This window comes from Opisthocomus hoazin, chromosome 3 (assembly GCF_030867145.1).
Source record: "Opisthocomus hoazin isolate bOpiHoa1 chromosome 3, bOpiHoa1.hap1, whole genome shotgun sequence".
Lineage (NCBI taxonomy): Eukaryota > Metazoa > Chordata > Aves > Opisthocomiformes > Opisthocomidae > Opisthocomus > Opisthocomus hoazin.
In genome coordinates this window covers 75,828,781-75,848,979 of record NC_134416.1, presented here as the reverse complement: position 1 = coordinate 75,848,979, position 20,199 = coordinate 75,828,781, and the positions used below count along the sequence as shown (strand labels likewise).

The window sequence follows — 20,199 nt, the reverse complement described above, 5'->3', positions numbered from 1 at the left end:
ACACTAAACTGATGAGTTAATACCTCTGATGAGTCCATTCTCACTTACTTAGTCTGATATTAACTCACAACATGAATCTGGCTATGTGTGTCATAGAATTGGAGCACAGATGCAGTCCCCACAGGGCAGTTGCACATACTTTGGGCAAGGCTATTACAAATGAACAATCTCTAATGGCTTCTCCCAGAAGCCCAAAGCTGACTATCAAATATGAGCAGTGGGGCTAGCTGGAATGCAGGCATGGGAATGCAATAGAGCACCCAGGATAGATCAAAATGTTAACGTGCATTTCTCTGGTATTCTGTTTTCTCACAGTTGAGTGCTCGCTTCTGCGTCTCATTTACAGCACAGTTTGCCAGTTCTGCTCATTGGCTTTTCATATCTGCATACTTCAGAAATAACAAGTGAATTTAGTTTCACAGTATTGCTGCTACAGATCATCCCTCTCCTGATTGTGCTGATAGCGAGCTGTGGAACACAGCAAGCAAGGTAAAGAATCCTATTTCATATACTCAGTTTTCCACACTCGGGGTCTGGTTGTCAGTGTATTTATTGCCATTCCCCATATTCTTCAGTTAAATCAACAGTGCAAGGACAATTCCTGCTGATTTCTGTTGTAACAGGAGGGACTGGGCCTTCTGGCAAGTTGAAGTTTACTTCAGATTCTTCTGTCTGATTCTCAAAAAGATGACCACCTCCAGAAAGTTTAAACCTGAACTTGCTCAGTTCATTTTAGAAACTGAGGGGCGTAGATGGCTACAACTCCTGAAGTCAACATTCAGCTTCCTTAAATTTAAGATGAGTGTTTCTCATCCTTTGTCATAAGATCAGCTTCCATTTCTGCAAGGAACAGGCAGAGGACTATTGGGACTACTCTCTCCTCAACCATACAGTCCCGATGTGTTTCCAGAGAACGTGCTCCTACTGCAATGAATGACCAGAGTCCCAGCAGCATGCATGAACAATCTCGGCTCAGGGCATTCTAATGTCACACAAGCAACTGCAGTTCCTGAGACTTTCACACCCTTTGATAACACAAGACTCTTCCCCCTTCTAGTCAATCATAATGCCAGCTCCTGCAGTCATTAAACTGTTAATGAATATAAATTGTTTTCTCAAGTTACCTTCTTCCTTCCCTTGTTCAAATGGAAACCAAGGCATTTTCTTTTGAAGGTGAGACAGAAATGCCCAATTCAGCTGTTGACATTGTGGGTCTAAACTCCTTTACTTCCATTTGTTACAGAGCAGTTAGCTCTCAGATAACTCACACTTAATATTTTGTCATTCAACCTCTAGTGAGGAAAGCAGAGCCTCCCATCCTTCATCCTTGGTCTCTAACATCAATATGTTCTTTTCCAACGCTGACACAAAATTGCCCTCATGGTGTCAAATTGTCTGAATCATTTCCATCTTAAAATCACCTTCTTTCATTTTTCAATTATTGATACTAGCCAACTTTTCCCAAATTTCATTCTTGCCCTTTGTTTTTCCAAACTGGAGTAGTGGCACAATTTAAAGAAATACATATATTGCTCCTATCGAATTTCTACTCCTAAGAGGCCTCTTGAAAAACCACTTCCTCTATTCAAACAATAACACAAAAAATTTAATTTTACCTTCAGTTTAATAACTTCCTATAATGCTTTGTACTAGAATGAAAAGCAAAAAAATAATCTAGCTTCTTGCAGAGAATTTAGACAAAGGACCACGAACAGATGATTTGTGCAAGTCTGACTGTGCATTCTAACTACTTGCAATGTATAGAAATCAATCATCTTTCAACAGCAAGCTAAGAAATATTTACAAAAAAGTTAAATACACACATCACAAGCAAAGTAGCCTTTGTCATCGCGCTATGTTATGCTAAATGTAGGAAGCATGAAACATAACAGCAACTGAAGACTCATACAACTAGATAATTTAAAAAAATTTTGGATCTGTTTTAAAACTGGACAAGTGCAGTATATATACAGAAAATGAGGCTTCCTCTTCATCACTTACTGATGTTTGCACCATCATAGCTCGCTGGTCTCGCATTTTTCGTACAATATCCAGTGGATAAACAGGTTGGTTTCTTTCAATTAAGCACATGGCTGTTTCCATAGTGACCAATACACCAGTGCGACCGATTCCAGCACTGTGAAATGTAACAGAAAAATAGTCTATAAAATTAGATTTTTGCAATGCACCAGATTCATATCATAGTCTTAACACTAGGATGCTAAACAGCCTTAGAAATTACAGGAAGATCTTAATAAAATTAGAACAGAGTGCAAAGCTGATCTTTAAAGCAACTTCAGTAATATTTCCTGCCAATTACTAGAAAGAAAAGAATTTTTATATAAATAAAGCTAAAACCTGACAAAGAAAATGGATTTTTAACAATTATAACTGCTTACAAATCTAAATGTACTGGTTTAGTATTTTTGACTAAAAAAAGTAAGCGTAAATTGACTGCTTTTTGACAGGCACTTGAACAGCAGAAAAAACCCCCCCAACTTTGTAGTACCATTCAAAATTAGGTTACAACAGTGGTAGAGCATAAAAATGGAGAACAACTTACATTGCAGATTATCAGCTGTGATAATTACGTGACTAAGCCATGTCACCAAAAGGTTGCAGGAGAAAGGGAGAGAAAAGAAACTAATCTTTTAGATTTAACACCAGTGCTTCTGTCTTCAACAGTGAAGGCTGATATTGCACAGTTTAACTTTTTCATCTAATTCAAGGAATCTCCTGTCTTGCAGACAAACTTTTCAAAGCAAATGATTAATCTAAGGCTGAAGCAAATCTATAACTATAATTTTAAAACAGAAGTACCTGCAGTGAACAAGGACTGGCTCATTCTCTACTCTCTTTGGCCTCATACAGGTCACAAACTCCAAGAAGTCCATGGAGTCATCAGGAACACCATGATCAGGCCAAGCAACGTACTGGAGATGGGTGACGGTGTGTTGTTGTTCTGTCTAAAATACAGTAAGGTTTTTAAAAAGTGTTCAGTGTTAGGACTCCTGTATTGATGTTTACTAAATACAAGTCATACTTCTCACAGTAAGCATATTCTGCAGATCCTATAAGATGCAAATGATGTAGAAAATGTTTGTCATTTTAAAATTCAGAGTAAAGTATAAACATATAATTCCCACAAAGCATGCAAAAGGCATTTTCTAAATAAATGAGGTATCAAGTTTAATTTCTGTGATCTAAACAGATTTTATTTTTTTGAATTTATTGACTGTTGACCTATCATACCTTGACATCAATGATTCACCTGACGTAAAATGCTTCAAGACTTCTGCATAATAGTACTATATATATATATATATATAATAGTTTAGAACAGGTTGGAAGAAACAGCTGAAAAAAGCAGAAGAACTATTAAGAACTATCAAAATAACAGGGCCTTGGGAATACACAATCTATTCTAAATATGTATGCCTGTGTACTTATAGATTCAGTCGTAACATAGTTGCCTGCAACATTTGCTAAATCTGGTTTCTGTTAGAAACAACATATATACTGTTCATACATACATGTTCATTGTACATATACGTTCATTGTAGATATATGAGAGACTTCTGCACAACCCACAGAAGGATACTTTTCTGTATGGAAGCAATTTCATTAGTTAAAAGATTCTGTTGCAGGAAGAGCTCTTTTTTCATTCAATTATACCTAAAAAAATGTTTTTACAGAAGTTCTTTCAGTTCAGCTTGTTGTTAGCTTTGATTATGAAATCACTCAATCATCTTCACATTGAGACTGGGCTCAACTGCTATGTTGTAGATGTAACTGATGATTAGGGTGGGAAGGAAAAAAACCAAAGACACTCCTGAGCTCTGCTGCATCATGCAATGAGGATCTCACCCTTTACAAACTGAGGCAAGTCTTCATGTTCCTTTATTTCTTCCACATGTTTAGCAACAATTAAATGATTTGCTGCATTTTAACAATGGCTATTACTAGACTTAACATTTTACACCCTACTGAAATAAATTTGTCCTTTATCACTGTATTAGTCTTTGTGTCTTAAGTGCACAACTACTGAAATATATGACATGTTTTAAAAGCCTTCAACTGCTTGCTTTCCTCTTCAACTTTAGGAAGTAGCTCCACTCCCAGAGAGCAGGCTACTAAGATACAGAAGACAGAGTAACTAGGGCTTATGTACCAAGTAGAGTCCTAGGAAATGTGTTTATTCCAGTCAAAGTAATTGTAGAAACTTACTATTGCATCCAGGAACATGAAGATAAACAACATGGCTCATACTTTGCTTAAGGGCAGAGCCTGAGCAATCACTATTAAAAGGTCTAGCATAAGGCCCAAGTGGACAATGTAATCTAACATTAATGACTAAGCCCGCTGTAATACAGACTGCACTGGGATCTATCATCCAGGTCATCAAAAGACCCTACAATGACTGGGATCTCTGCAAGAAAAAGCATGGCCTTTTTCTGCTCAGCTTTGCTGCCATTATGTAGTTGAGCTTGATCAAATGATTACACTTTATATTTTTCTGAAATGCCACAGATTGAAAAAAATACAAAAACATGACAAGAAAATGTCATTAAAAAGTCTCCGTTTGCAAATCTGCACGTGCTTAATCAGAACATCTTCAAAAGGGAACTGAGATAAGGCAGCAATTACATGCAACAGTTTGAGCTGATTCTCTTAAATCAGAGACATTTGAATTACAGCATTTAGGTGAAACAAAGACTTGATTCATTCTCAGCTTATCCAAGGGTGAATATCCAGTCACCTTCCATGTGCATCAAGAACTTCAAGCCATGCATCACGGAGAAGTGCCAGTGGCACACCCAAGAACCACCGACAGTGATCTCTAGCATCAAAAGCCATTTTACAAGCTCAGAAAAGAGGAAAAAGTTAACTTCATTTTTACTGATTAGTAATTCAGGCACAAATTAGCGAGTTGCATTTTTTTTTAAATTGTTCATAGACATTGAGTACAACAAGCACATTACATAAGACTTATTCGGAGTGAGAATAAACTGTAAGAGCATGCCCTTAGGCCTCAGAGCTGCTTCTTTTGGTGTGACCATCTTCATTTTCTGTTACATGCCCTGTTCATCTCTAGAGACCAACATAGCTGCGTTTTAATTATTCCAGGTATGCCTCAAGCTTCAGGATAGTTTTCTAGTTATTTGTGTTTTGATATAATCAGTTTTGACTCTCTTGTTTGAGCTCTCCGAGATGATTCAAATTGTTAAAACTTGACCATTACATCACTCGCTTTTCAAAACGGCAAGCATTTTAAAATACTTCATTCTTTATTACTAAGTTAAACCTATTATAAACAGTAGTTATATATGTCAGAACTAGTTTTTCTAATTCTAATATTTTTACACCTCATGCAGAAGATATTAAATCAGATTATTTAAAGCTATTTTTAGTATTGGGTTTTTTAAATACAAAATCTCTAGTCTTTACACTCAGAGTGAAAGTCAGCTTTTGAATTTAGAAAATGTCAGCCAAATACCACCACTCGTACAAATAAATTCCATTAAGAGACCATCATGTTTACTAAAATCTAGCATTCATGTATTAGAAAAATTACTAGAATTATAGTTACTGGTCCCATAGTTAACCCCAATGTACATGTCCTGTTAACAATACTTCTTTTTAAACATACTATTTTTACCAGACCCTGCTGCTTTGTACAAGACTGGTAATGGAAAGTAAGAGGTAGCTTCCCATCGTACTCAGGTTGCTGTCCAGAACATTGTTCTCTGGACATCAGCTTAAATCCTTTTCACAAATTTTTTTTTTTTTTGCACTGAGGTTTTCAATGACAGTCATTATTGTAGCATCCTAATGACTGATAAATGTAGAATTTGTCACTAAAAATCTGGCTTTATTAGTCCTGTTTTATAACTCTAAATTTACAGAAAGTGAGACAGCAAGAGTTGCTCATGGTCCGGCTGCTATTTTTTGCCTAACTTGACATTATACACCTTGTTGTTCCAAAAATATTCAGTGTTTTTTGCACTCACATGGACTGATTTCAATTGAATTTATGTATTTGGTTATTTCCACAAATCAGCTTAAAAACGGTGGATTAAAAAAAAATGAGTCTAAACAATTTACAGACTCCAGTGACACTTCGGGATTATGTAATTTGCTCGGTTTATCATCAGCCATTTGGCCAACATTTAGCTGCTCTATGGAGTTGACCCACATTTACTTGGCAAGCAGATACAGAGGTCTAAGACATCGTATCTGTCCCAAGTTATTTGCTACCGTCCTTCTGATGATGGTTATTGTTGCTGCAGCAAAGGTGTCAGCCAAAAAAATAGATGTACCTACCCCTCCGGTGCAAATTCAAGACATTTTACTGCAAAAGTAGCTTCACTGCTCTTAAGCTAACATCTTAGATTTTGCTCAAAAATACAAGATAAAGACGCATGATCTTTGCTAATAAGTCTGCCATTTGGATTGCAACTCTTGACAAAGTATAGGGCTGTCGGAGGTAATGCTTCAAATGGCTGCTGTAACACTTCCAAAGCAATCTCATTGTCAAGACCTTCAGCCACAAAAATATCCATTCTTCACCTTTCTGCAGTTTGCAGCCTTGCTTATTATAATTACATCAAAAGGCAGGCTTCCTCATTTACTTCTCCTAAAATGACTCTCCCCGATTAATAAAATCATCAGATGTTATTCAGAAAAACACCACACACAGATTAGAATAATAATATAAAGAAAGAAGTAAGTTTTGGCTTGAAAGGTCAAACTTAATTTTGCCTTTTCCTAAAATCCAAGTAACTGATTTTGCATGTCACTTTCTCACTTAATGTCCTTTTTGGTCTAGGTTACAATATAATCTTCAATTGAAAAAAAAAAAAGAAAATAAATTTCACCATGTAGAACTACATTAACCTTGAAATGGTTGTATTATCTTCTAAGCAGGAAAAGGTGTGCTCCTTGCTAGTGAGCTTCACAAATACACCTTGAAAGTTGAGACTCAGTGATCAGGGTTAAAGCCTAGTTTCTGAAGAGTAGACAATTTGGCAGTAGCATTTGGCATTTCTTTGGACCACTGTTGCCAGCTCATTATGCATTATTCTTTCTATAAAAATGTGCGTGTATATATACACATACCTGTATATTCAGACAGAGGTGTACACACACAGACACAGAATCTATATCTACCCATCTATACATGGATTCATTCACCTTGCTTGGGGATAATTAAAGATAATGAGCATTTACCTCAACATTTGTAATCACCATTTCTCTAACAACATAAGCAATCGTACAATCTTCAGAGTGGCATCTGACACGAAAGCTGCCATATTCCATTACATCTGGCGGATCAGGCCAATACTGATGACATTTGGTCTGTAAAGAAAATTAAGCACACATCAAGAATGTATACAAGCACTTCTATTTCCAGCCTCCCCTCTTATGCTATGGTTCAGGTGATTCAAGGAATGGTATAAAATCTATTCTGTTTTGTTAGTGAGGTGTTCACACCCAAATTGGAAAATAACATGATAAAACAGGCTAAGTTCTCTATAAACTTTTGGTTTTGTCATTTATAATAAAAATACAGGTAAACTGGATGCAGGAGGCTTTCGGTCTGGTACTTATCTGCAATTGCTAAACTGACTTCTCAAGGCATAATGTAGGAGGAAAAAAAGATGGATTTATTCTTTCTTAAGAAGTGAGGGGACAAATTCATAACTAACTTCAGCAACCTAATACCAGGTTATAGCGAAAGCAGAGCCACACTTTTCTTGAAAGTGAACAACGAAAGGACAAGAGGCAACTGAAAAAAAGATGCAAAAGGGGAAATTCTGATTAGATGTTGGCAAAAAATTTCTGCGAGGATGGTCAAGCACAGAAACAAGATGCTCTATGAGGCTGGGGAATCTCCATCCATGGAAGTAATCAAAACTTAAATGACATGACATTCTGCAACCTGCATGAATTTCAAAGCTGCCCCTCCTTTGAGCAGAGAGGAGAGGACCAAGTATCTCCACAGGTCCTTTCAAACCTGAATTATTCTTAGACCTTGAAGCTAGATCACACTGGAATGCAAAAAGTAGTGCGAACCAGTCTGTCCTCCCGATTCCAACAGTGCAGTGTCACAGCTGAGGGAGAGAGGAAGGCAGGCTCCATTTCTGGAGGCCCTAAGAGATTCTGCACAGAGAGAGGGAGCAGGAAAAGGAATACCCACAAGCACTATCACCCCTTAACACGCACCCTCCAGAAGTTCAGTGTGCCTGGTACTTGTCTGGCTGCTTCCATAAGAACAGTTTCCCTTCTCCTCTCCCTGAAAGCAAGTGCTGAAGGTAATGAAGTCACTCCTCCAATGTTCGAAAGGCTGCTTCCTTAACTCGTGTACTAGCTTTCAGGCCACTAAGAACTGCGTGTTACTTCTGTTTTTGACAGGAATTCACCAAATGGGAAAAATGTCTTCACATTTCCACTCGATCATATTTTGTGTTTTAAGGCAAACATATTTGTAAAACACAAAATAATGCTTATAAACATCAGTAGCAAGAATACCATACAGAAAGTTACTGCAGGTCCAGTAAGCCACAGTAACTTGGTCATATAATGAAAGTTGCCCTTCTTACTTTCTAGGGAAAATTTAGCTCAGAAACTAGAAGAACTGGTGAACAACTTCGACAGAAGACACACACATGAACTAGAGAGATATATATTTCTTTTCTATGTCAGATGCAAGACTGAAGACAGAGATCTTCTCTTAAATGACTAATTTTATCTAAATGCTAAAGTTCTAAACAAAAGCCCAGAAACATATCTATTGATGCAGGAAAGCATAATTTGCCCTCTGCTTCTGGCAGGTTTCATGCAAGGCCATAATGGCTTAACCTTCAAGCATACCAACATCTGACAAGCAAAGTCATACATGCATGCGAGTGCACCTGATGTACAGTACACACAGTTTGAGGTACACCACAATACAAGCAAGAGCTGTAGTGGAATTCAATTTTAAAATTACATCCATGAAATACCCTATCTTTTCTAAAAGAAAATAGATTGATCAATTCTGTGTACAACCATCAGGAACCATTTTCTCTCCTGTCTTCTGCTGCAGACAGTAAGAGGCTGATCTTCAGATCCCTACCACTCTACTGCTGAAATCAGAAAGTCTTCCTTTTTCTGGTTGACCTTCTGAAGGCAGATAAGATGGGCACATCTAGACAGTATACATGTAACTTTTGTAGAAACAATCCTAATGCCAATATCTATTTTTTATTTTAAAAGGTAAGCTTAGAGCAGTGCTGATGGCAGAAAGTTTGCCACCTCATTTCCCATCTAATCAAAAGCTGAAACATGGAACAGACCGAACTTGAAAAAGTATTCCAGTGAGATACTAGTTCAGTGAAACTTTTGTCCACTCAAGTTTGCCCATCATCAGCATTTGATCTCAGTAATTAAATATTCTCATCTTCCACTTCTGCAGCTCCAGTCTTGTAAATAATTGCCATCATGTAACTTATACAAACCAAGTAGTTTCCAAGTATGAGTCCACTGGACTTATGAGAAAGGCATACTAAAGAAAAAGTCCAGCTGAGCTATAAGAAAATCTAAGTGGTTCATTAAAAAACATCTTGACACAAGTCTCCAGACATTGTACTGAAAACTTCAGTTGTGTGTGACCAAAACAGCTGAGCTATAATTGTCGTCTTCACTGACCATACATTTTAATGATAATTGTTACTAGCTCCAAAAGAAACTCAACAAGTCAGTATCCCCAACATGTTTATATTTCAGCTTTAGTTAATTTGGCTTCTCTATAAACTTACCAACACTGCCTGTGCCATCTACTAACATTTTTTGTCTATAACTTTTTAAAAATAATACAGACTGGCAAGAGCTGGAAATTTTGAAATGTTAAAATTTATTAATTCTACCTTTCTTAGGGCTCAATTCTCAATGGCTTGAAATCCAAATTTTAACCATTATGCCTGAAACTTTTACTGTAGTAGTTTATCCGAAATACTTCCCCCTGCATCCATTTCTAAAAAATAAACATTAATGGGGGGGTACTTTTTTATCCTATAATACAAATCTTAACACCATTCAAAAGAGGTATTCCAGAATGTAAAAACTCCAGGGTTTGGGAAGAGGTTTGGCATTTGGCAATGGGGATACTCTGGCAAGAACATACGTCTTTTAATATCCCTGAAAAGTCACCTGCAAACTGGACAAATGAAAATCATCTCTAAAAGTAAACAAAACTCAGAAAAAGTGTCCAGTGTATAAAGGTACCAGAAGGATGGTGAGAAGTTAGTGACAAATAATCCTGAAGGTTCCAAATAATTGGGCAAAATACAGACTAGTACTAACCTCTGTTTCTCCTCCATACAAGGAAAAGAAAGGAGGAAGCTGTTTTGACTGAAGTACCGTCAAAAGATGAAAGGAGCATTTTTGTGCCAGATGATGTTCAATAACGTCCATCTCCATAAAGAGCTACGTAACCTGACCATGGTTAAATTGTGTTGTTTTTCAGCTTTCACACTTCTTCCATACATTTCCATGAGTAATTATATTGTTGCTTAACTGTCCTTACTTATGACTCAATCATCATGCTCTTTAGGACCTCAAATACTCACTCTCTTGCTTTCCAAAAACATTGTTTTTTTGACTGGGATGCCAGATAAATATGATAGTGTAGGATAGATCACTTAGGAAATAAAGATAAAGGCTACAGTAAAGGCACAGAGGAGTATCACCATCTCCATCTCTTAAAAAAACCAAACTGTTCTGTTTTCAGCTTCTGAAAATTCAACAACAGTTCCTTTATGTACATTAAAAATCTAATGACTTCATCTTTAAAACTACAAAGGATAAGTTAGAACAAAGTACAACAAAATACACCAGATATTGCTTTAATATTTACTGTATTATTTTGAAATTAATGGAGTGCTAGAATTTATTTAAACAGAATTAAAAGAAATATCAGAGCAATTCTAGGAAACAACCTATGACATAAATAAAAGTAAGCAGGTTAAATTCGGACCACCAGCCTGCTACAACGTGTAAGTACTGCAATGACAGACTCTTGTTTGAAGCCAGGCTGCAAGTTTTGCTCAACCTGCTCAATGCTTCCAGACATCTGCTGAGTCGTTAGGAGAGCAACTGCCACACGGAGCCCAGTTCTCAGAGGGAAAAATGACAGCACGCAGTACCTGACTGATCAGCAAAACGGAGTCAATGCAGTAATCATCAGACAGCTGGCTTGTTTTCAAAGAACCATAGTAAAAAAGAAGTTGCAGTGTATCTGGTCCTCTAATGTCATTCAGAAAGCCCGGCCTTCACAGAACTGATTCAACAGAATAAGCCGGCCTATTTTAGGGTTAATCATAACAACGGAAAAAAAGTTTAAAGGCATAGTACATTTCTTCAGCATACAAAGAACCTGAGCACTTACCCGTCCTCGCTCAGTGAGAGTTGTTAACATGATGATCAGTGACAACTTGTGATCCCAGACTACTTGCCAGAAGTGTGCACATGTATGTGGAAGAGGCCCCTGAGTAGCAATGTACCTGTTCACGATGGCCACAGAAGGAATTTCCATCTATAAAGCAAAAGAAAAATCCTATGTAAAGTTTGCTTTCACTACTCATGTACTATTTTAATCCAGCATTTCATTCAAATGGGAAGTTTTGAAGGAAGATTAAGGCAGCAAGCTGAGTAATAAGACAATCAAGATCACAAGTTGTTAGGTGAAAAATCTTTAAGTGTTTACTTCAAACCTGATTTATACTATAGATTCTATTGTCCTTCATGCTGAACTAGGAAGAGATGTTCAACAGTGAAAACATATTTGAAAACTTGAAACTGCAAAGCTTTCCAAATTTTCCTTAACATTTGGTAAGGAATAATAGCAAGGTATACCAAAGGTACACTAGCAAAAGCTGTTTAGTGCCCAACAGACACAGTAACTAACTAGATGATTCTGTGATTTAGGTGTTTAACTGAAGTATCTGACACAAAACCCTGTCTCACAGCCTACACACATGGTTAGGGCAATCAGGGCTCTGGTTTATCTTATGTCCTACCAATTATACTATGAAGGGTCCAGAAGTGGTTCTAGAGGGGAAAAGGCTTAGTTTTAAGCTATAGGAGACAACCTCAGCATTTGCAGTATATGGAAAGTTAAAACAAGTTTAACCAGTTTTATTGGTTAAAGACTCTGCACATATCAGTGTATACCACACACTTGCATTTACTAGGTATCAGGATGGCCGCTTGTTTCACAAGGGACACTTTGTCTTTTACATTATGAATCTTTCTCTCTCTTACATTTACAAATCCCCAAAATATAAAATGAAAACCCCTTATTCCTTAAAAAGGCTAAATTTAGTCTGCTATTGTAATATAGAAAATGAGAAAATGCAGGTCTCTGTATGACTTACATTCACATAATTTGCATTAATGTAATCTTCATCTCCTTGCAATATTATCCTTGTGGCATCATCTGCACACACACACACACACACAACAAGAGAGAATAAAATTAGCAATTAAGTGGCATGCTTGTCTTCCATTAGGTCAAAAAAAAATGAGGAATCACAGACACGCAAACAACAGAATACAAAGCAAAACAGTTAACCTTTTAGAAAATAATATGAACAATTATACAGCTTGGATTGTATAATGAAATCTTTAATCAAGAAGTTCAATACAACAGTTTTATAAGCTATCATTTTAGAGGATGAAGCAAAACAGGCAGAAACTATACTTCATACTCACAAGGTAGAACATCTTTGTATCTGTTCTTGTCCATATTCTGAGGTACCTTTGCACATGTAACAGCCAACCCTGGTTTCTTTCTATAAAGTTGCTGTAAAAAAGAATGAAAAATGGTAGGATTTTGAGGGATGCAATTATGCTATACAAACACTAAATAGATTCACTTTAAAATACACAGATTAAAAGATATCATAAGTTATTTAGTTATTTCCTTTATTTTTTTCCCTAACCATCTGCAAAATTAATCTGACAGATTTTTGTTTTTAACTTGACAAGAATTTCTGTTATTGCTAGTCCATCATCACCTCTAGAAGAATTTCTAGGGAAAAAAATAAAAGAGGAAATGTGAGAGTCATTGAAATAAACCACTTCCCCTGCAAGGTTGCCTTTTTCTTATGAAACTGCGTGCCAGAAGGAAAATGGTAGTTGAGGGTGCAAGGAGTGAGCAATAGAAGACATCAGAAAAAAAAAAACAAACGCTGCAGACTGATGTTTTCTAGAATCAACTGTAATACAAAAAATTCAGACAAACTTTTATTCTCTGGACTAAACCCACCACATTCAATCCTGCAAGTACCTGAAAAAACAAAGCTTCAGTGTATCACAATCTCTTAACATGTGACTCCCTTTTTTTTGGGCCAACCCTTACCTTGCAAACTTTACCTGGAGTAAATGTATGCATACAAGTGAGTAATCAAAATTTTCAGGTCAAAATGCACTACGGGCCTTGTACAAGACAGCAAAAGATACAGAGGGGAAAAAAACAACAAAATCAAGAAATGTAATTATACAACTACATTTTTTTCTGTATTAAATATACATGAAGGCAACTTACAACTGAGTTATTAACCTGGCTATGCCAGAGTTTTATGTACTTCGTTGAACACCTACCAAAGAACTCATTTTATATATATATATTTATATATATATATATCATATATATATATATCATACATCATATATATATATTATAAGAGAAAAAGAACAACAAACAAAAAGTTTATTCTACCGTGAGATTGACTCAATCCTAAGACACAGTATCACAGCTCACCATGTTTTTCAACTTGAACAGCATAAACAAGCCATGTGAGAACTTCATAATATATGTAACCAAACAGCTTCTATCATTCTAATTCAAGTTCTATTTTACTAGAGCCAAGCTGCAATTTCTGCTCTTTTTGGGAGTCGAGGAAGAATAATTTAACACTAAGTAACAATTCTGGAGCTTCATTATTGTTGCCTGGCAAAAAGACTAATGCCATTGACAGACTTCTTAAATTCTGCTGAAGTGGAAGAAGGTATTCTGGAAAAACTTTATTATTCATAGTCTACTGGCTAATTTTTTACTATTTCACTAATGTGAATGGAGAGTTTGAAAGCCACCAAAGCTGATAAGTTGACAATGCAATTGTCTCTGCTTCTGAAGATCACTAAACAATGAACTCAGAGAAACAAGGACACTAAGCTATCCCCCTAGTTTATTAGATTTCAAAAAGGTTTTGTGCTTTTTTCCTAACATCAGTAATATCTTTTTATAAATGCTGTCAGGAAAAAAGTCATACAGGATCAAATATCTTACGAAGATTATTACAGGAACTTTGTGAAACAATTCAGTCAACAACTTTGACAATCAAGAAAGCATTGAAAGGCTAGTTCATATGTTTTGAGCTACTGTTTCAGTAGCCAACAGACTCATTGCTATTGCTGCAATGAAGCCAGTGCTGTGGATTTTGAAAAGCAACTATGAACCATAGTCTACAATTCCTTAAAAAAGAAAGGGGGAATCTTAACTCTCAGAAATCTTGGAAACAAAGCAAACGTCATAAAAAGAATGGCTATGCAATAAGCAATACCACAATTCTTCAGCCACCACCACTAAATCTTATGGCATTTGAAAAAACAGTGAAGGGAAACTATCAAAATGGGGAAAAATTGTATTGCTGTTCTACAAGTTTTCAGCATCAGAAGGGGTTACTCCTGAACTCAACAATGTGAAATTTATAAATCATAATAATCAGCTTTTCTCCAAAGTTATAAATGTTTGGATCCACAACAGCAAAACGAGCACAAACATATATGTACTGTACTCCCTTGCAATTAGAGAAGCAGCTAAATTATCTTTTGGAATTTATTATACTAACATTGAAGGAATTAATTTAATAAATTATAAAAATATTTGATCAGTCACATTTTCTATGACATTCATTACTAACATGTAGAAGAACATGACAAACTTTAATTCATTGATTTATACAGCAGTTCTTCAATGTCTCATCCTATATACAGGGGAATCTCACCTACGAAGCAATCTGCCCAAGAAGTAACCATCAGTGTTCTAGATCGCCAGGGAGAAACACCACAGAACTGGACTTTACAAATGTCCCGCAAATGGAAATTAACATTCCAACACTTTAACATCAAGCGCTATGAGAAGATTATGAGGAATGTTCAAGTTGCTCCTGTTATTCCATGAAAGAAAGCAACACCTGAGAACTTGAAACCCTAACTTGAGGTACAAAAGGTGTTTTAGAAATGTCATGGGAAAAGAAACAAAGTACAATACTGACCTCTGTGAAAACCTCACTATTCTACACAAGAAAATAATTAAGAAAAAAAAATATTAATTTAGTGAGTTTTGGGTACATGCTAATTAAAACACATTTTTTTTCAGCAGACGATGTTTTATGCAAGACTGATAGCTTATTCTCCCCTACCCTAAGTAGTGAAGACTGAAACTGATGGGTAAGTCATTCTTGCTCTTTTGAGATAACATTGAACAGAAGCAATGAGATTTCCAATTAATTAAGCCCTTACCTTACTTGCTGCTTACAGCTATTGGTCTATAGTAATGGCATTTAAGAGCTGAGTATTACCTACCTCAAACTGAATAAGAACAGTCCCACTTTCCAGCCCTCTCCTTAGCTGCTCCATAGACTCCTCCAGTGTATCACCACCATATTCAGAACAGATAGGAAGAAGAGATTCTGGGAGATTGGGGGAATCAGCTTCATCTTCTGATTTAGGCTCCACAAACTGTTTAACTACTGAAAGATGTACTGAAAATTAAAATCCATTACTTACACAGCATTAATGTGTTTGCAACACATATTAAAATTTATCAGCTTGCAAGAACAAGGTTTGCAAAGACAAGGCCTCAGGAAAGCAAACAGCAACACATTTAACTGCATTTCTTTAGGTACTATATTACTGTCGAAACTACTAAGACTAAAATGTCCTCATGAGCTTTCAGAAAACGAAACTCCTCAATGTGCCTATCTGTGAAGGGAAAGAACTTGACTTACAAGCATGAGGAGTTTTTTGCTGCGACCTCGTCTTACAGAATGAACTGATGAATAGGCTAATTGATCACAACATCCACCATATCAAAAAACAAATGACCTTTGCCTAAAAAAGTTTAGAGCATAATTAATGGAATATGTCTATAGAAACTTACATAAGTTTGTAGCCCGAACAACAAAACAAACACAAACATACTTACATTCTACTCCCTTGCCATTAGGGATGCAACTGAATTATCTTGCACAATTTCTTATGCTAACATTGAAGGAACTAACTTAAACTACAAAAAAAAAATTTATTAGTTTTCTATGACATCCCTTGCTAACGTGTTGAAGAACATGACAAACATTAACAGATTAATCTACACAGCAGTTCTGTCTCTATGAAAGATATTGTATCACCAAATGTGTCCAACTGTGGTTATTCTCCGCAATGATCAGAATGGCTCATACATGCCAGACTTCAGAAAATGAGGAGCTGTTCATACTCACATCTATACAAACAACTGGCACAGGGCCACAGGTTATCTTTAGCTAAGAGCAGATTTCTCTTATCTGCAAGCAGGAAGGGGACTAGAAAAGTTAAGGGAAGACTAAATACTGCATAGAGCCAGTGGAAAGGCCTACGACAACAGGAGCAGGACTGCTCAGGGAAAACAAGACCAAGAGCCCATCTGTCTTCTTAGAAACACAAGAAATTTTAAATAAAGTAAATACTATAGTAGTACATATCTTTTAGACAGTTTTATTCCCTCCTGTTTCCCAGTGATGCATAAACCCTTCAGATTCTACTAAGCCTTAATGTAATCAGAAACTCTGCGCAAAGTCCTTCCATAATTGTGTGTGTTAAGGTCTTACCATAGCTTTTACGGAAATTAAATAATAAACTAGAAGTTTCATATCATCTGAAAGCTCTTGGGATCACCATGTGTTTAAATACGGAGCAAGCAAAACCAAGCTGGATGGGTTCCCCATATTTTAAATATACAGGTGTAAGACCCTGCGTATTTCAGAGATTGTCTCCTGTTTGCTGGCAGCAGTTCAGGAAATAGCCAGCACAGGCCAAGCTCAGTATTGTCACAAAAAGTCTATAAATGAAAAAAAAAAAAAACCAAAAAGCAAGCTTATTTGACTTGTTTCATTGTATAATTGTACTGCGGAACAGCCCATGGGTATTTACAAACCCACAACTGAGGATTTGTATATACAAAAAAAACCAACCCAAAAACTTTTGCAAGGGACTATTTGTTCTTATAGCTTTTTAGATTTCAAAAATAAGAAGAAATTCTAACTTGACAGATTCTTTGTTGCAGTGGTAAGAACCTATACAGTTAAAACTATTCATACTACTAATTCAAACACAGGGAGATCTACTTTTTAGTATAGACCTATTCCCAGTGCACTGAGAACACATTTATGTAAACAGAACAGGGTATACCACCAAGCATAATAGCAACAGTCTCAAAAACATTAAAAGCAAATAAAATTAGCCCAGTTACCTTTTCGCCTGACCAAAAGTGCAAGCTCTCTTGTGTGAGATTCTCTGCTGGCTTTTATGAACATGACCACCTGGTCATGTGTGTGCTCTGAGATATCTCGGCCATTAATTAATACTATCTGATCACCTTCATTCAGTTTTGGAATGCACTTATCAGCCTGTTTCAAGACCAAAGAAACACATTAATGTCATTGCATCCAGTCATGTAAGCAGGAATATATCAGGATATTGAGCTCATCATGTAAGCAAAGTCTTCAGAGTTCTCCTGACAAAGTTTCGTCTTCTGTATCAGAAGTTCTATCAGAGCATTTAAATGTAAAGCTGTCTTTCTTGCTTCAAAGCCTCTCAATGAAGATGAGAAACAGTTCAAACAGCACATTCATAGCTATAAAAAGAATTCGTATTTAACAAACAGCCATCATCAGATTGCTCTTAAAGATGTAAATTTCAGACTTCAAGTCTCAACAGCCACTGGTTACAAATATTTGCAAATGAATTTCTGGGAAAAGTGTTTGAGGCACATAAGAGGACATGCTTCAGTTTTCATGCAGTGAACACTGAGAAGTCCAAACGTGTTTTTGATGAACATAATTTAACCAACACGACATTCCATAGACATGCATTTTTTAAAATTGAAATAAATCTATATACATTCCACATTTTTTTTATCAGATTCTTGTTTGGTGGATATCAAATGATATCAGCAAATAGAGAACATTCTTCCTCACTTCATTCACTGAAAGTTTTAACAAGATGATGCAGGTAAGTACTCAACCTATGATGCTCAATTACCCTGCATTTGTGACAAATTCTTTTGTTATCTGTGCTGCAGAAAACACTAAAACAAGGTTTCCCCCATCTCAGATGACGTTAGATTATGTCTTGTCTTGGATACAGGAATTTAGATTAACTGCTGAACTCTAGGGTTTGTTCAGATTTTTTCTACCACACTTCTTAGCATGCTTAGCTTTAAGTCCTATGCAAAGCAATTCAAGCTATGGCCAGAATATGATTATGATGATGAGGCTATGAAGATGATTAAGGGACTAGAGCATCTCTCATATGAGGAAAGGCTAAGCGACCTGGGAGTGCTTAGCCTAGGGAAGAGGAGGGGCTTAGGAGGGATCTTGTCAACATATACAAATACTTGAAGGAAAGGTGCAGAGAAGATGGAGCCAGGCTCTCTTCAGTGGCACCCAGTGATGTGACAAGAGGCAATGGGCATGAACTGAAACACAGGAAGCTACATCTGAACATCAGGAAACACTTTTTTATTGTAAGGTGACTGAGTACTGAAGCAGGTTGTCCAGAGTCACTGTGGACTCTCCCACATTGGAGTAGTCAAAAGCCATCTGGGCATGGTGCTGGGCAACTGGCTCTAGGTGGCCCTTGAGTAGAGGGGGTGGGACAAGACGACCTCCAGATCCCTTCTAACCTTCTGTGATTCTGTAACATGAACGGGCAGGATTCTACAAACTTTCAGTGTCAAGTGGTGTAACAATTTTATTTTCATCGCTATCCTAATTTCTGTTTTGTCCAAGTATTCAGCTGCACAAGAGTGATCTATTTATATATACACTCAATTTCATTTGTTATATGAATGAGACGCAGACCTTTACTGTTATTCTCTATTTGTAGTTGTTCCCTGTATTTCCTTAATGCCAGCACAGGTTCCCTGAACTTTATTCATCCAGTGTTTCAATATATTCAATATGTCATCATTAGCCCTATCAAAAAAACCATCACCAACCCCCCAAAATGTGAACAAGATATTCTAATTAGACGCGATCCTGGTTATACCTTGCACTGATGGCCCCTGATGGCCTCATTGATGGTGAGGTACCACATTACCAAGTAAGAAATAGGAAGAGATGGAAAGGAGAAGTGGTAATGAAAGAACCAACAGGAAGAAAAATGCAGAATAAAAAGAAAAAAAAAAAAAATAGAGGCAAGGATATGAAGAAAATAAATTGGGAGCCACTTGAGTCAGAAAATAAAGTAAAAGGAAAGAAAACATAAGACTTGTATGAGTGCCACAAAACAGATAAAGGAGAAGAGAAAGAAGAGAAAAAAAAGATGTATGCAAGAGGAAAAAATCCCAAGTGGAAAAGGTGCTTAAAAATGAAGTTTCCCACAATTTTTTCCAAACAAACAAGAAAAGAAAATAATAAAAGATAGGGAAGATTGACAACAATTAATAAAAAAGACAAATGTAAACAGAAAAAGAATGGGAATTACGAACAGCCATGGTGTTCTTCAATACTGATTTAACTAGGTATTCACAGCTCCCTAAAAAATCCCTTGCCATATTTTGTACAATTTACAAAGGCAAGATTGAGGGATGCAACTATGAATGATTGATTTAATCACTTTGAAATATTATTGAGATACAAATTATTCTCTCTGAAATATAATTATTTGAAAATATAAGTAATATAAAGACCATATCAGGTCGGTCTAGGATAGTCAAGAAGCCAATAAGAACATGGAAGGAATGGTTCCTGATCTCCTACATTTAACTATAGTTTAGATTTCTTGGCTGGTTGTTGGCTATTATTCTTTCTTACAGAAGAAGATTAATATCTCTGCTCAAAGAAACTTTGTTAATGCCTCAGCTCTCTTACTTGAATCATCTGACTATGTAAAATA

At 36.4% G+C, this 20,199-nt stretch overlaps 1 protein-coding gene across 6 annotated transcripts in view; it reads right to left on the bottom strand.

Moving 5' to 3' along the window:
* PTPN3 (protein tyrosine phosphatase non-receptor type 3) overlaps positions 1–20,199 on the bottom strand; it is a 130,675-nt gene that overhangs the window by 9,119 nt on the left and 101,357 nt on the right. For 4 of the 6 annotated variants that reach the window (XM_075416701.1, XM_075416703.1, XM_075416706.1 and 1 more), the window contains 8 exons: positions 17,552–17,708; positions 15,631–15,809; positions 12,754–12,844; positions 12,417–12,478; positions 11,429–11,575; positions 7,231–7,359; positions 2,821–2,966; positions 2,002–2,137 (listed from right to left, as the gene is read on the bottom strand). In XM_075416701.1, coding sequence (XP_075272816.1) covers positions 2,002–2,137; positions 2,821–2,966; positions 7,231–7,359; positions 11,429–11,575; positions 12,417–12,478; positions 12,754–12,844; positions 15,631–15,809; positions 17,552–17,708 — 1,047 coding nt within the window. The remainder of the gene's footprint in view (positions 1–2,001; positions 2,138–2,820; positions 2,967–7,230; positions 7,360–11,428; positions 11,576–12,416; positions 12,479–12,753; positions 12,845–15,630; positions 15,810–17,551; positions 17,709–20,199) is intronic. The other 2 variants (XM_075416702.1, XM_075416704.1) reach the window with 1 other exon arrangement.